Source organism: Octodon degus, unplaced genomic scaffold (assembly GCF_000260255.1).
Source record: "Octodon degus isolate 3935 unplaced genomic scaffold, OctDeg1.0 scaffold00200, whole genome shotgun sequence".
In the NCBI taxonomy this organism is placed as follows: domain Eukaryota; kingdom Metazoa; phylum Chordata; class Mammalia; order Rodentia; family Octodontidae; genus Octodon; species Octodon degus.
The window spans coordinates 951,570-967,687 of NW_004524776.1; the positions used below are offsets into that span (position 1 = coordinate 951,570).

Consider the following 16,118-nt stretch of genomic DNA (forward strand, 5'->3'; position numbering starts at 1 on the left):
GCTCTGGGGCAGAGGCGGGGCTGGCACGGCATACCCAGGGATCGAACCCCTGCCCCTGCGCCTGCTTGTGGACGCTTTAATCTGCTGAGCTATTTGGCTGGCCCTATTTGGTACATTTTAGATATACATAGTGATCATTGTCACCATAGTGAATTTGTACTTGTTTATGATATAACTTGTTTCTTTTTCCTTTCCTCCTTGTCTCATTTACAAAAGCCTTGTTCATGTTTTCCTTTTTTTAACTGTTTCCCTCTTTCAAAACTTGAGTTTTTCAAGTTACAACTTTAAAAAGTTCATTCGTATGTTCCTGAGGGTTTCCTCTTTAAAAATTTAGATCTCAAGTGTTCTGGGTATTATAGACTGGATATGTCAATATTAAATTTCTTTGCATCTCCAGCAACACTTGTTGGCTTTATAATTTTGGAAGATTTATTTTTCATGGAATTACTGAATTTTCTTTTTCAGGTGGTTGCTGTAGCTCATGCTGTGTATCAAGCAGTGCTTAGCTTGAAGAATATTCCTGTTTTAGAGACTGCTTATAAACTAATTTTGGGAGAAATGACTTGTGCCCTAAATAATCTGCTACATAGTCTGCAACTTCCTGATGCGTGTTCTGAGATAAAACATGATGCTTTTAAGAATCATGTATTCAATGTAGACAATGCAAAATTTGTAGTTATATTTGATCTCAGTGCTCTAACTACAATTGGAAATGCCAAAAACTCATTAATTGGGGTGAGTTCATTATTAATGACTTTGTTTTATCTAGAGTTATGCCTTGCATATTCATCTAATTTATTTCACCTAATAAAATGCCGTATCTTGTGTCTACAGAATTACTCTATAACAAATATCATATTAGTGACATGCATGGATAAAATTGGCAGGGATATGTTCTTGCCATTAGATTTTTCTTTTTTTTTTGTGGAACCGGGGCTTGAACTCGGGCCCTTGCACTTAACAGGGAAGCGCTTATTCTACTGAGCCATCTTCCTGGCCCTAGATTTAACTTTTTTCCTTGATAAATAATTTTACATGTTTTATTTTCTAGAAAATGTCTTTTTAACATATTTCTCATATGAACTCTAGCAGCTTACAGAAAATTATCAACATATTTTCACAGCTCAAATATATCTACTTTTGTTTTTTTTTTAAATACACAGTTCCTTCTTTTGGCAAGTTTTTCTACTTTCCACTAAAATTAATGTTAGTATGTGGTCTTTGATTACCTACTTTCCTCTAAGACCATTCATGTACTTTTTCCTTGAGAAAAATAATTTTTTTCCCCTTTAAGAAACTTGAAGTGGCGCTAGTTTTTTTTACTTTTTTTGTTTTTGAGACAGGCGCTCTCACTTTTTATTTCAGGCTGGCCTTGAACTCACTTTGTAGCCCAGGCTGGCTTCAAACTTGCTGTGATCCTCCTGCCTCAGACTCTGGGATTACAGGCGTGTGTCACCACACCCAGCTGATTGAGAGCTACCACTTATAGTCTGTATTATAATTTCTCCTTTGCATAATTAAAAATGCTAATTTTAGTGGAAAGTAATGAGATACAGTTAGGGAGAAAGTTTTCTAAAAGAGGACAAAATGAAAACTGGATGTTTGTACTTCCCTATTTCATATGTTGTTTGATCAGATTTGCCTTATGTGTAGCTTCCCACATTGCTAGTTTTGACTTATAATTCAAGGCTACAGTAAACTCATTATACACTAAAATTTTATTTTCAAGGAATTCTCATTATAGATAGGAGTTTTTATGTCTTGTACTCTGGAAGCAAGCAGAAAGATTTGACGTAGAGCAGACAGTGGTGTTATGTCTTAGTAGTAGAAAGCACAACGGAAGATGGAAAAGGTATAAAATGCCAGGATGTGCCATTTCTTATTTCACGCTGCACAGTGGCATGAGCAGTATACGGAAAATTCAGGAAATGTATGTCACGCTGAAAGTTACAGAGGATTTACTTAGACCAGACATCAGCCAAAGGTGGACCAAGTGGAATCTAGTAGCAGTTTTTGTTTTTTAGTTATATTGGGGTTTAGACTGTAGAATTCCATTTAAAATATATGGTTTAGTGATTACATATATATATATATATATATATATACACACACACACACACAAAATTGTGTGACTTTCTATTTGTGTAAAGAGGGTTGTATTGGAATTAGCCACTTTTCTTTGTTTAAGGTATGTTTTTTTTTTCTATTGGCGGCAGATTTGAGGAGTTGTCACATAACAACAGAGGCTGTGTGTCCTGCAAATTCTAAGAATGATGGTTTCATCTTCAGATAATTATTTGCTGAAGACCGCAGTTAAATGTACTAGGTTATTTTCAAATCTGAGTCTATCATTTTAATTAAAAAATGTATAGGGCAGGTACACTACAAGTGCCTATAATACCAGCTACTCACAACAGGCTGTGATAGGAAAATCACTTGAGCCCAGGAATTTGAAACCAGTCTAGGGAGCATATACCCCATCTCAGAAAAGAAAAAAGAAAAAGTTGCATAGTTTATGTACTTCTATGTGTTCTGGAAGAGTCAGACTGACTTTCTTTTGTACATTGTCAGATGTGGGCACTGTCTCCAACTGTCTTTGCCCTCCTGAGTAAGAATCTGATGATTGTGCACAGTGACCTGGCAGTTCACTTCCCTGCCATTCAGTATGCAGTGCTCTACACTTTGTATTCTCATTGTACCAGGTACTGTACCTACAAATCCACAAATTTTTTATAAGAAAAAAAAAAAGACATTTTCCTTTTTGAGCTTTCTTGCTTGTTTTCTTGCTTTTTTGGCCTTCTGACTTTGTCTTCCAAAAAAATCAGGCATACTTTGTCTTTTAGGCATGATCACTTCATCTCCAGTAGTCTTAGTTCTTCATCCCCTTCTTTGTTTGATGGAGCTGTGATTAGTACTGTGACTACAGCTACAAAAAAACATTTCTCAATTATATTAAATCTTCTGGGAATATTGCTGAAGAAAGATAATCTTAACCAGGATACCAGGTAACTGATTATTTCATAATCCCATAATCCTGTTGCTAATTTTAGTAACTGACTTCTCAGAATTTGAGAATAAGAAATACAGATTATAGAGGCGGGATATAAATGGCCTCTTCACTGTAAAACATTTCATAATTCAGTTTTATTACATTAGGGGATCTTTTTAAGAGGCTTGTTACCATTTTCACAGAAAATTCTGTAGTTTAAAGTTCTTATATTTGGGGGCTGGGGAGATGGCTCAGTTGAATAACACTTGCCTGGCAAGCCCAAGCACTTGAGTTCAATCCCCCATTCTGGGGGGGGAAAAAAAAAGTTCTTATATTTGAAAAAACTAAGTGATAGATTTTTTTTTAGTAGTTTTTTTGTTGTTATTTTCAAATGAAAAAAAATCTGTTTACTGTGTATTTCAGAAAGCTGTTAATGACTTGGGCTTTGGAAGTGGCTGTTTTAATGAAGAAGTCTGAAACATATGCACCTTTATTCTCTCTTCCATCTTTTCATAAATTTGCCAAAGGCCTTTTAGCCAACAGTAAGAGACTGATACTTAATTTTATCAAACTTTAAAAAGGAATAGTTGATAGTGGGGGAGTGCATTTACTTTAGTGCTTTTACTGACCTGAACATGTATAACCTCTGTTTCAGCGAACCCTGTTTAGTACTTGCAGAATAAATTGTTAAGTGACTGTCATATTTTAAAGCTTATGAATAAGACATTATATGTTTATATATACTTTTTCTTTGTGTGTGATCCTTGGAATTGAGTCCAGGGCCTTCGCACTGAACTACACATCCAGCCTTTTCTATTTTTACACTGTAAGATAAGATCTTCCTAACTTGTGCAGACTGGGCTCAAACTTGCTGATCCTCTTCCCTTAGCTTCCCAGGATGCTGCAAGTTCAGGCATAGGCCACTATTCTTGGCTTACTGTATGCACTTTTAAGTTTTCCCCTTCAAGAAGGAGTTGGTGTGAAGACTGGTTAACTTGAATAAGTTTTATTGCATGTTTTTTCAAATGTTGCTGCCAGGCAAGAGTCATGTCTAGTCCATAGTAGCTGCTCCCTGCCTGTTGAATCAGTGGGTTCAGGGAATTATAACAGCTGGCAAGCTGAAAGTAATTTATCTTTAATTTTTAATAGCTCTTGTTGAAGATGTGAATATCTGTCTGCAAGCATGCAGCAGTCTCCATGCTCTGTCCACTTCCTTGCCAGATGATCTTTTACAGAGGTATGGACTAGAGACCATGTCTTTTGACTTTGGCCTTAACAACAGGGGAACATTAACCATACCTGACTTACTTTGTTCCACTTTTTATAGGTGTGTTGATGTTTGTCGTGTTCAGCTAGTTCATAGTGGTACTCGCATTCGACAAGCCTTTGGAAAACTATTGAAATCAATCCCGCTGGATGTTGTCCTAAGGTATAAGAACTGTTTTGGAACATTAACGTTTTTACTGCCCTAGAAATAGTCTAGTTTAGGAAAAAACACATTGCTGTAATTAGTACATTAATGCCAATTATGTGATGGCACTTTTCAGTAATTAAAGAGGTGTCCAAGGATCAAATATTATAGGTCTAAAAAGTAATGAAATTTTCTACTTAATGGCCTTAATAAACTCCTACTAATGAATATAGACCAATTTATATAAGCCAAAATATATTTCTTAGTAGTTTAGATATTTATAAGTTACAAGCTTTTCTTTTTAATTAAGCCGATTTGGAAGCCTGAAATGTTTTCAGATTATAAAGTTGTAATAGCAGTTTTATCCACTTTAAACTCTGTTTTATTTTTTTATTCCTAAATTAGTGAGGAAATAACCCATTTAGAGATTGTGTTTACCTTTTAACTGAAACATTTTGCATAACTATGACTTCATTTTCTGTCTACAGCAATAACAATCACACAGAAATTCAAGAAATCTCTTTAGCTTTACGAAGTCACATGAGTAAAGCACCAAGTAATACATTCCACCCACAAGATTTCTCTGATGTTATTAGTTTTATTTTGTATGGGAATTCTCACAGAACAGGGTAAGCTACTTCTTTATTTCATCTTGGAAAAATAATTTGAAGGATATCTTTTTTTTAAAATTTTATTTATTTATTTATTTGTGTGTGTGGCCAGCTCAGCCCACCAGGGGGCGGGGCTGGCTGGCATGTGGTGCTGGAGGATTGAACCGCGGTCCCTGTGCTTTGCTAAGCTTCTTCTAAGTAGGTGCTTTAGACCACTGAGCCATCTCACCAGCCCTTCAAGGATATCTTGACCTTAATTCCAGTTTTGAAAACATGTCCAGAGTGGCAGAATAGAAAGTATTGTTGTTTTCAAGTGGATCATTTCTGTTGAATAGAAAAGTTCTGTTGAAGATAACATAGAAATATCTATGATTTGAATTTCAGTGATGAAGTGTGCCTGGTGGTTAAGTGATCTGATTTTTGTCAATACTTGGGGGAAGGATGTAGAAGGGAAGTTGTAGTGCATTTAGTGAGTTTTATACTGGCAGTAACAATGCCAAGAGCCTTTTACTCTTTTAAATTAAAGATCTCGAAAATATGATCATTATGTATATGAAAATATACCAATAAAATTAATTGAAGAATCTCAGAATGGGAGATAGGATTATAGTTTATCTCAGTTTCATAGGTTTTTAACTTCTTTTAGTAAGAAAAATAGTCTTTACTTTTATTCCTTTTGCAGTTGTTTTGGGTTAAATAAAGTTTTCATTGTCTATTAAATATAAAACTGCTTTTCCCAGGAAGGACAATTGGTTAGAAAGATTGTTCTATAGCTGCCAGAGACTGGATAAGCGTGACCAATCAACCATTCCCCGCAATCTTCTAAAGACAGATGCTGTCCTTTGGCAGTGGGCTATTTGGGAAGCAGCACAGTTCACTGTCCTTTCTAAATTGAGAACCCCATTGGGCAGAGCTCAAGATACATTCCAGACAATTGAAGGTAACCAACTCTACATGTTTCTTCAAACATTGTGATGTCAATAACTTTCCAGACATTTTAATGCAGAAATAATGGATTTTTTATTTATGTGAGAATACATTTTAAAAATAGAATATTTTTCAGATATTTTTGCTAGATAAGCTTTCTTTGACTGGTCATGTTGGCTGCACACAAAAACTTAAGAATACTTGTGTGGGAACATCTTTTTCCTATAAAAGTAAAGATTATTGCTGTTGGATACTTTTCTCTTTCAAAACAGTGTATAAACAAACAGGATACTTGATAAATACCAATTTGTGAAATAAGGTCACATTTATTTATAGAATCTTTAAATATTTCATCATAATTTGGAGTGTGGTATTTGCTTTCAGGTATCATTAGAAGTCTTGCTGCTCACACATTAAACCCTGATCAAGATGTCAGTCAGTGGACAACTGCGGAAAATGATGAAGGCCATAGTAGCAACCAACTTAGACTTGTTCTTCTTCTACAGTATCTGGAAAATCTGGAGAAATTAATGTATAATGCATATGAAGGATGTGCTAATGCACTAACATCACCTCCCAAGGTTGGTTTCAGTTAGATAGTATTGCTTGTAGCAGTTTCATTGTCAAACCTGATAGAATGTATGGAGAGCTGAAGTCATAGAAGATTTAACATATTTGGATTATGTGTATTTGAGACCTACATACTTGTAATTTGAACCAATCTTGAATTATTTCTTTTTATTGTAAAGGTCATCAGGACATTTTTTTATACCAACCGTCAAACTTGCCAAGACTGGCTGACTCGGATTCGCCTCTCCATTATGAGGGTTGGATTGTTGGCAGGCCAGCCTGCTGTGACAGTAAGGCATGGATTTGACTTGCTTACAGAAATGAAGACAAATAATCTGTCTCAGGTAAAGTGGTATGGAATGTAAATCTGTTAAGCTTGGATTTCATTACTTTGATATTATTTAAACTATAAATAAGTTAAAATTTCATTTGGAAAGCACTTTTGTTTTTGTATTTTAGGAGAGGGTCTATGAGGTCTCACTGTGTAGATCGGACTTGTAGTGATCCTCCTGATTATAGCCTCCCAAGTGCTGGGATTACAGGCACGTGCCACCATGCCGTCTCAGTCTCAGTTGTAGTCTCAGTGTGCCCCAGGATCAAACTCCCATCCCTTGGGTCTGTCTAAGTAGACACTTTAATCCACTGAGCTATTTGACCCCTTGGAAAGCTTTTGATCCACTATTTTATAAAAGAAATAACTGCCAAAGTTACTAGCTTATGTTTATTGTATATCGCATGTTATTTTTAAAAAAGCAAAAAAAAAAAAAACCTTATCCTTATGGGCTGAGATGCTTAAGAATAATTATGTGCAGGGACCAGAATTCCATCCCCCACCAACCATGCCAGCCCCACCCCCTGGGGTGTGCTGAGATGACAATTGAGACTGGGCGTGGTGGCGCACACCTGTAATCATAGCTCTTGGGAAGCTGAAAACAGGAGAATCACTGAGTCTGATCTACGTAGTGAGACTCTGTAGACAGAGTACTGAATGCAAAAAAAAAATTGGTTTTCAGTAAATATTTAAAAATGAATAATTATGTCTATGCAAATAATTTTTAAAGGCATGGAAAAATTCCTAGATAATTTCTGACTTATAAGCAGGTTCATAATAAATACTGTAAGTGGATCCAAAAATAATAAAATATTTACTAATTAAGGTAATGTTAATTTTTAAATTTCATGGGTATTTATGTTTAATTTTTATTTTCTGTTTAATACAAGTGTTAAGTGGCATCATATAAATTAAATGTTAGGGTAACCTTTTTTTTGAGACAAGGTCTCACTGTGAAGTTCAGGCTGAACTTGAACTCACTGTGCAGCCCATATAGACCTTGAACTCAACAACAGTCCTCCTGCCTCAGCTTTCTAAATGTTGGGTCTACTTACAGTTGTATGCCATCTTGTATGGCAGGGTAACTTTTTCTCTGTGTGTATGCCAGTTCAAGACCTAATATGAACCTGCTGTTAAGATTTTGTCACTCATCTTTTGTGGTAACTCTTCAAGAATTCTAAACTAGTTGGGTATATGCCTGTAAACTGAGATACTGAGGAGGTTTAGGCTGGAGTGTAAAGTTTGAGGCCAGCCTTTACAATTTAGACTCTCGCAAAAATAAAACTGAAAGGACTACTGGTGGTCTAGCCTAGTGCTACCTTGGGTTCAATTCCAGTAACAAAACAAAACTCAGCTAAATAATATGAGTTTTAGAAAAGGCTAAGTTAAATAGTATTAATATAATTATTAAATCAATTTGACTTCATATTTAGATTATGCTAAGTAGTGGTGAATTTAGCAGAGATTTTGGTTGGTTTTTTTAGACAATGCACTGTTATATCTCTGTTCAGGTTATTAATGCTAATGGTATTGAAGTCTTGGTAAAATCTTCTAAATGCTATTTTCAGGGGAATGAATTAGAAGTAACCATCATGATGGTGGTGGAAGCACTGTGTGAACTTCATTGTCCTGAAGCTATACAGGGAATTGCTGTCTGGTCATCTCCTGTTGTTGGGAAAAATCTTCTCTGGATTAACTCTGTAGCCCAGCAGGCTGAAGGACGGTATGTTAGAAAGAGAGAAATAGATAATAGGATTACTTCATGTTGAAACCTTTTATGTTACTAACGTAACAGTTAAAAGTTAGCTAACTGGTGGCATATGCTTGTAATGTCAGCATCTGGGAGGCCAAATTAGGGGAATTTCTACACATTCAAGGCTAGCTTTGATTATATAGCAAAATTCTGTATCAAAAACAGCAAAGCTGGGCTTGGTGGTGCATGCCTATAATCCCAGCAGTCAGGAGGCTGAGGCAGGAGGATTGTTGGAAGTTCCAGACCAGCCTGGGCTATAAAATGAGCTCAAGCCCAGCCAGAGCTTCTTAGTGAGATCCTGTCTCAAAACAAAAAAAACAAAAAGAAAAACTAGCATAGTTCCATGTTAAAAGTTATGTTAAACTGGGCATGGTGGTGCCTACCTGTAATCCCAGCATGAGGCAGGAAAATTGGCCATGGACTTGAGGCCAACCTCGACTACACTATAGTGAGAACTGGTCTCAAAAAAACTGAAAAGAAAAAAAGAGCTTTGTTCATTTTTAAAAATTTAAACTTTTTTTTTTTTTTTTTTTGCCGAACCCGGAATTGAACTCAGGCCCTTGCGCTTGCCAGGAAAGTGCTTATTCTACTGAGCCTTCTCCCTGGCCTTAAACTTCTAATAAAAGACTTCACTAGGATTTATCTTTAGTCTGTATTTTAGCAACACTTGAGTGCCTTTCCGCTGTAGAAATTAGTGAGAAATCATGCTGGAAAACATGGTTTTTGATTGATCATTTATGGTTGCTTTAGAACTAGCTCCTTGAGATTACTATATCACATACATTTTATCCTAGTTCTGTGAACTCTGTATTTAGAGTCATTTGATTTTTTTTGGATGCAGAAGAATATGCCATAATAGTCTGTGTCCACTTGCTGTCGTGTGCTCTCTTGTGCTCTCACTTGCATGCTCTCCCTCCCTCTCTTACCCCCATCCACCTAGGCCCAGTGCACATGATTTTATGACTTTTTAGTTTTGCTCTGTAAATTTTATCTTTTTTTGGTACTAGAAATTGAACTCAGGACCTTGCGTTTGCTAGGCAGATGCTATTCTGAAGAGCTATATCCCTGGCCCCTATAATATATATACATTTTTAAAAAAGCATCTCAGTATGTAAGTTTTCTCTCATGTGACTCCCACCTCCTCACCCCCCATGCCCTACTGAGGATTGAACCTAGGACCTGTTTACTGAGACTATAAAATTTTTTTCTTGAGACAGGGTCTTGCTGAATTATCCAGGCAGAACTTGGGATCCTCCTGTATCAGCCTCTCAGAGTACTGAGATTATAGTCTTCTGTCACTATACCCAGTTTCCATTGTTATATTTATTGGCAATTGTATTTGTGTGTGTGAGTGTACCACAGTTCAGCATTCCTATTTGTTGGGTCTTAAAGCTATTCCCAGTGTTTAATCTTAATGCACCATAGCACTTGAACTTTGTCCCATGCTCCTGATTTCTTCTGTATCTATTCCTGTAGACTGTAGACACAGAACTTATGAAACAGAATATTGATAAGTTAACACAGAAAAATGGCTCCAGTTTATCCCCTTAATGATAGAAAACTCCCTTCCTCCCATCTTGTGAATACTGAATGTCACTCAGAAATAAGAACCAGTGAAAATACCTGTTGTAATTTACATTTCTTTATTAATGTAAAATCCTTTTCCATTGCCCATTGGATTTTTCAGTTATGCATTATGTCTTTGTGGAAGCAGCCACTTAAACAACTGAGCTAAGGCCAGGCCCCCCACATTATGTCTTTATATCTTCATTTTTAATTGAGGGGCCAAGGAGATAGCTCAGTGGAATAAGCGCTTGCCAGGCAGGCACAAGGGCCTGAGTTCAGTCCCGGGTTTGGCAAAAAAAAAAGTTTTAAATTGCTAAAACTGAACAAAGCTCTTCTTTTTTTTTTTTTTCTTTTCAGTTTTTTTGAGACAAGTTCTCACTACAGTGAGTTCAATTGGTTCCATCCCCCCCCAAAAAAAAAAAAAAATTAATCAGTGAGAGATGCATTTTATACTTAGGTTGTTCATGCCATGTAGTGTCTTGCTTTTACAATTTTTTATGTTGTGTTTGAGACACCTGTGCAGTTCTATCTGTGGATTTTTTTTCTTTAATTTATCCTTCTACATAAATATCAGTTGCTTAACGCTTTTTACTCATAGTTTTATAGTCTGTTTTTAACTTTTTAAAAAAAAATATTTATTATTTTTATTTATTACATTTATTTATTGTGTGTGTGTGCGTGGCCAGCTCAGCCCACCAGGGGGCAGGGCTGGCTGGCATGTGGTGCTGGGGGATCGAACCGTGGTCCCTGTGCTTTGCCAAGCTTGTTTCAAGTAGGTGCTTTAGACCACTGAGCCATCTCTCCAGCCCCTGTTTTTAACTTTTAACTGCCTTTATATTCATTTGTTGTGAGGAGTAAATGTAAGTGCTCCCCACTCCTATCTCTCACATCCAAATAACTCATTTTCTTAGTTCGATTTCTCTCAATCTATTACCATTCTTTTCTTGGGACATCAGATGCATATATATTTAAAATAAGAGTCCTTTAATTTTCATTTAAGGTTTGAAAAGGCCTCTGTGGAATACCAGGAGCATCTGTGTGCCATGACAGGTGTCGATTGCTGTATATCCAGCTTTGACAAGTCTGTTCTCACATTAGCCAATGCTGGGCGTAACAGTGCCAGTCCGAAACATTCTGTAAATGGTAAGCATTTGGTATTTACATAAAACAAAGCAGGATTCATAGTCAGAAGCTTTGTATTGATTTTCTTTTTTTTAGTTTTCTGTGCTTCTGGAAATACTGATAATTGTTTTGAATCTCTGTCTTATGAAATGTTTTGACTCAGGTGAATCCAGAAAAACGGTGTTGTCCAAACCAACAGACTCTTCCCCTGAGGTTATAAATTATTTAGGAAATAAAGCATGTGAGTGCTACATTTCAGTTGCTGATTGGGCTGCTGTACAGGAATGGCAGAATGCTATTCATGACCTAAAAAAGACCACCACTAGTACTTCACTCAACCTGAAAGCTGACTTCAACTATATAAAGTAAGGACTCAGTTTTCCAACTATAAACTTCGATACTTAATCCTTTTAAAAACAAATTTTCCGTAACTATGAAGTCTTCCTCTTTGGCAGAAAAATAATAGAATTGGTCATGTATACTAATACAGAAGGATTGTATTTCTAATGAAATCTTTAAAGGTGAGGAAAGGAAACCAACACTATTTGGAAGCTGTGTATACAGTGGGGAAAAGCATGCTCATAATTAACAGCAGTTTATGGCTTTTTAAAAAAGGATTGAGTATGATGACTTTTTTGTAGATGAAGTCTGAATATATAAAAAATTGTTTTAATGAGTGCAGAATTTGTAAGCATATATAAATTAAATTTTCTTGTCTCTCATTCCTCTTGCATTAATAATTCTATGATATAACTCAGTATGTTCTAGACACTTGGTTGAGCAGATAAAGGTCACTAGACTTTGTAGATTATACTTGCCTTCTGCTGGTATTTACATTGAGTACTTTATTGACCATATACTGTATGCTAGACAATGGAATACAAGACACAAAACAAAAGTGAGTATTAAATTTTCAAAACAAGTTGAAAAATCAGGAAAAGAATATTGATGAATTAATTATACTTTTTCTGTCTCAAGGAAAGTAGTTAATGTTGGATATAGAGTTTGGGGGTTGGCATAAGTTGTGGATTTCAGGCTGTGTTTTTCCGGGGAGTCAGTCATTAGCTAAAAGTGTAGAACTAGAAATTGTGGAACATTGTAAGGACGTGGGAAATGTGGCCCTGGAGAGGACTCAAGACCCTGTATTGGGAGAAATGATACAGATGTTGGTCATGAAGTCTTTATAGTTCATCGCTGCACAGCAAACAAGCTTACCTGAGGAGCCAGTGGTTGCATTACTGTTAGGTTACATAATAAGGCAGGTAATGAAATTTCTAGTGCTGGCTTTAGGCTAAGTTGTGAGGGAAGGGACACAGTAGGAAGGACAAAGATGGAAAAGAGCAATTGAGAAATGATGCCTTTCTCTTGGTTGGAGAACAACTGTAGTAGAAATGAGGGCAAATGAGGGATCTAAAAGTAGCAATATAGAGCTCGGATGATGACTTATTCTGACATCTTGCTGCAGAGCATTGGGAAAGAGTTGCAAAGATGTGATTGTTTTTCAGATACAGTGATGGAAAGGAAGAGTTCTTTCAGCAAAGGCAAAATGGGTTCTATGAAAAACAATGGGAAAGGAAAATGGGAAGGCGTGCCAGTGGTGAAAGAAGGCAGGAGTGAAGTATGAGACTCATGAGAGGAGGTTTACCAGGATCTTAGGCTTCTGAGCAGCAGGAAGTGAGATGTGGGGAGAGTTCCAGTATAGCTTGGATAGAACAAGGTGTTGGAAGTGACTGTAACAAATGGTACAATATAAAAAGAAAAAGGAGACAGAGTCAGTAGGCCTAACTGCTGTTTATTGCTGTGACTTACCTGTTTGCTACTTCAATTTTAGTGCTCATTAATAAGACAGTAGTCACATCATCAAAATAAAAATGTTGGTGTACTCATGAATGACATTTCAGAACAATGCTGTGTATTATATTTGTTTTTAGCTTGTTCTTTTGGGAGGTTCAGTGAGTAACATAGAATATAATAAAATAAATCAATATTTTAATTACAGATCATTAAGCAGTTTTGAGTCTGGAGAATTTGTTGAATGCACCGAACAGTTAGAATTGTTACCAGGAGAAAATATCAATCTACTTGCTGGAGGATCAAAAGATAAAATAGGTATTTATTTTTTTTAATAGGTATTTTAAAAAATAAGTTAAATTTTTAATGAACAAGTTCCTCAAAATGTTTGGTTTGATATGTTTTACTAGAGAATCTAGAAGTTACTGTACATTTATGTGGGGGCAGTCTCATGGAAACCAACATATTTAGGATTCTATTAATGTTTGACTTTGCATATTAAAAAGTTTATATGCATATATTTTTTTCTTTTTCTTTTTTTTTTTTAACAAAATGGTCCTTTATACTTTTGCAAAGCTAGTATCATAACAATTTTTTAAAATGTCAAGAAATAACTCTTTGATTTTTGCCAATATTGCTTTAGTTTGTCTTACTTTTTACTGCTATATGCTATACAACATTAAACAAAAAAGTCCATAAATAATGAATACTCTGGGCTGGTGAGATGGTTCAGTGGTCTAAAGCACCTGCTTAGAACAAGCTTAACAAAGCACAAGGGACCGCAGTTCAATCCCCCAGCACCACATGCCAGCCAGCCCCGTCCCCTGGTGGGCTGAGCTGGACACACACACACGTAAATATTTTTTAAAAAATGAATACGCTATGTGAATATTTGTCAAAATAAAAATAAAGCCAAAGGAATTATGATAAAAAAAAAAGTTTAGTTAAACTAAATTTAAAGGGGGGGGGCAGAGAGATAGCTCAGTAGAATAAGCACTTACAAGGGCCTGAGTTTAGTCCCTGTTTTTTTTTTTTTTTTGGCAGAACCAGGGACTGAACTCAGGCCCTTGCAATTGCCAGGGAAGTGCTTACTCCACTGAGTCATCTCCACAGCCCAAAAAAAGTTCTTAAAAAAAAATAAAGTAAATAGCCAGGAATGGTGGTACTTGTTCATAATCTCAGCATTCTGGAAGGCTGAGGCAGAAGTATCACGGATTGAAGTTCAGCTCCTGGCAACTTAACAATTTGGCAAGACCTTGTCTGAAAAATGAAAATAGCTGGGTATATAGCTCAGTGGGTTCCCATTACTGGGATTTACAAAGGCTACATTAATAAGTTGAGATTTTGAAAGATACTTTGTTTGAAAAAGTACAAAGCAGTGTTTAAATGTTTTTCTTTTCATGTTGATGTGAGTCATTAACATCTTTATTGCAGGTGAAACATTGTAGAAAATAATTGTACTAGAGTTAGTATTGTGAGTGTTGTCTGTATTACACTGATTTAATGGATTAAGTAAGATATGCTGGCAGGGAGTTAGATTTGTTCCTTTAATAGGTTGGCTTACTGGGCCAGGGAGATGGCTCAGTGGAATAAGCGCTTCCCTGACAAGCGCAAGGGCCTGAGTTTAATCTCTAGTTCCACCCCCTAAAAAAGTTTGGTTTAGGGGCTGGGGAAATGGCTCAGTAGAATAAGTGCTTCCCTGGCAAGTGCAAGGGCCTGAGTTCAATCCGGGGTTCCGCAAAAAAAAAAAAAACAAAGTTTGGTTTACTTCTATTTCAGCTTTTAAAGTCAATGGATTTTTAGGGGTATGAGAAACAATTTTATAAAGCAGTGGTGTTTATGCAATTATTAAAAATGTTCAGCTTTCTGAAATTGACAGAGATACTCACTGTAGGGTATTTTTTAAAGTATTGTATATTTTTACTACTGAACATTAAAAACAAAGTAACCAAGGAATTTATTTAACATCTTTAGATATGAAAAAACTGCTTCCCAACATGTTAAGTCCAGATCCAAGGGAGCTTCAGAAATCCATTGAAGTTCAGTTATTGAGAAGTTCTGTGTGTTTGGCAACTGCTTTAAACCATGCAGAACAGGATCAAAAGTGGCAGTCTATAACTGAGTAAGTTAAACATTCAGGAGGTAAATGTACATTATGGTATCATATAATTGTGTTTATGGGAGTGGGCAGTCAGGAGGAGGCAATTACTAAGTCACTAAATGCTAGTCCTAATATGTCTTGCTTATGCCTTCTTACTGTGGAACAGTTTTCCTCCTAACTTTGTTGCCAGATGGTAGCATGTTAACAGCTACTTTACTCTGCCAGTAGTTACTAGTTGAAGAATCTTGTCAATTAATTGGTAGTAATATTTTTTTCAGAAATGTGGTAAAGTACTTGAAGCAAACCTCCCGCATAGCTGTTGGACCACTGAAGCTTTCTACATTAACCGTTTCCCAGTCCTTGCCGGTTCTGAGTACTTTACAGTTATATTGCTCATCTGCATTGGAGAACACGGTTTCTAATAGGCTTTCAACAGAGGTGTGTAGGGGGATATTTTTGTAAATATTATATTTTATATTATGTGAATAATATGAATATTAGTAGGCATTACTGTAGAGCAAAGATCTTGCTCACTGACTTTTTAAAATGGTGTTTGTAATTTAACAAACTAATAATCCAGAAATTAAAATGCCATTTTCTGCAGATTTTTTTTTGAGATGGAATATTATAAGCATAAATACTGACTTTGTAGAATGTGTTAATTTTGAATTTGAATTCAAGAAGCCTCTTCTCCCAGTTAGTGTAAAATCCAATCAAAATTGGGCTTCCCCAAAAGAATTTTAACTCTTGAGATACCTATAAAGCAGTAATTATAATGTTCCTTTGTAATTTAGTCTCTGCTTTATAATACATATATGGTTTTTATTTTAAAAAATGAAGGGAAAAGGAGGGCCGCAAGGAAAGCCAACATTTTGGCCCTAGCCTTCCAAGGTCAATTAAGACTCAGAACATATGAGAACTTGTACTGTAACATCATGTAACTTGG

At 36.0% G+C, this 16,118-nt stretch overlaps 1 protein-coding gene across 4 annotated transcripts in view; it reads left to right on the top strand.

Annotated features, from left to right (window-relative positions):
• Smg1 (SMG1, nonsense mediated mRNA decay associated PI3K related kinase) overlaps positions 1-16,118 on the top strand; it is a 103,352-nt gene that overhangs the window by 49,609 nt on the left and 37,625 nt on the right. For all 4 annotated transcript variants that reach the window (XM_023704659.1, XM_004644488.3, XM_023704662.1 and 1 more), the window contains 16 exons: positions 466-735; positions 2,572-2,702; positions 2,844-3,005; positions 3,413-3,531; positions 4,139-4,226; positions 4,317-4,418; positions 4,889-5,029; positions 5,752-5,951; positions 6,323-6,519; positions 6,688-6,852; positions 8,408-8,562; positions 11,159-11,301; positions 11,444-11,645; positions 13,280-13,389; positions 15,046-15,193; positions 15,451-15,610. In XM_023704659.1, coding sequence (XP_023560427.1) covers positions 466-735; positions 2,572-2,702; positions 2,844-3,005; positions 3,413-3,531; positions 4,139-4,226; positions 4,317-4,418; positions 4,889-5,029; positions 5,752-5,951; positions 6,323-6,519; positions 6,688-6,852; positions 8,408-8,562; positions 11,159-11,301; positions 11,444-11,645; positions 13,280-13,389; positions 15,046-15,193; positions 15,451-15,610 — 2,493 coding nt within the window. The remainder of the gene's footprint in view (positions 1-465; positions 736-2,571; positions 2,703-2,843; positions 3,006-3,412; positions 3,532-4,138; positions 4,227-4,316; positions 4,419-4,888; positions 5,030-5,751; positions 5,952-6,322; positions 6,520-6,687; positions 6,853-8,407; positions 8,563-11,158; positions 11,302-11,443; positions 11,646-13,279; positions 13,390-15,045; positions 15,194-15,450; positions 15,611-16,118) is intronic.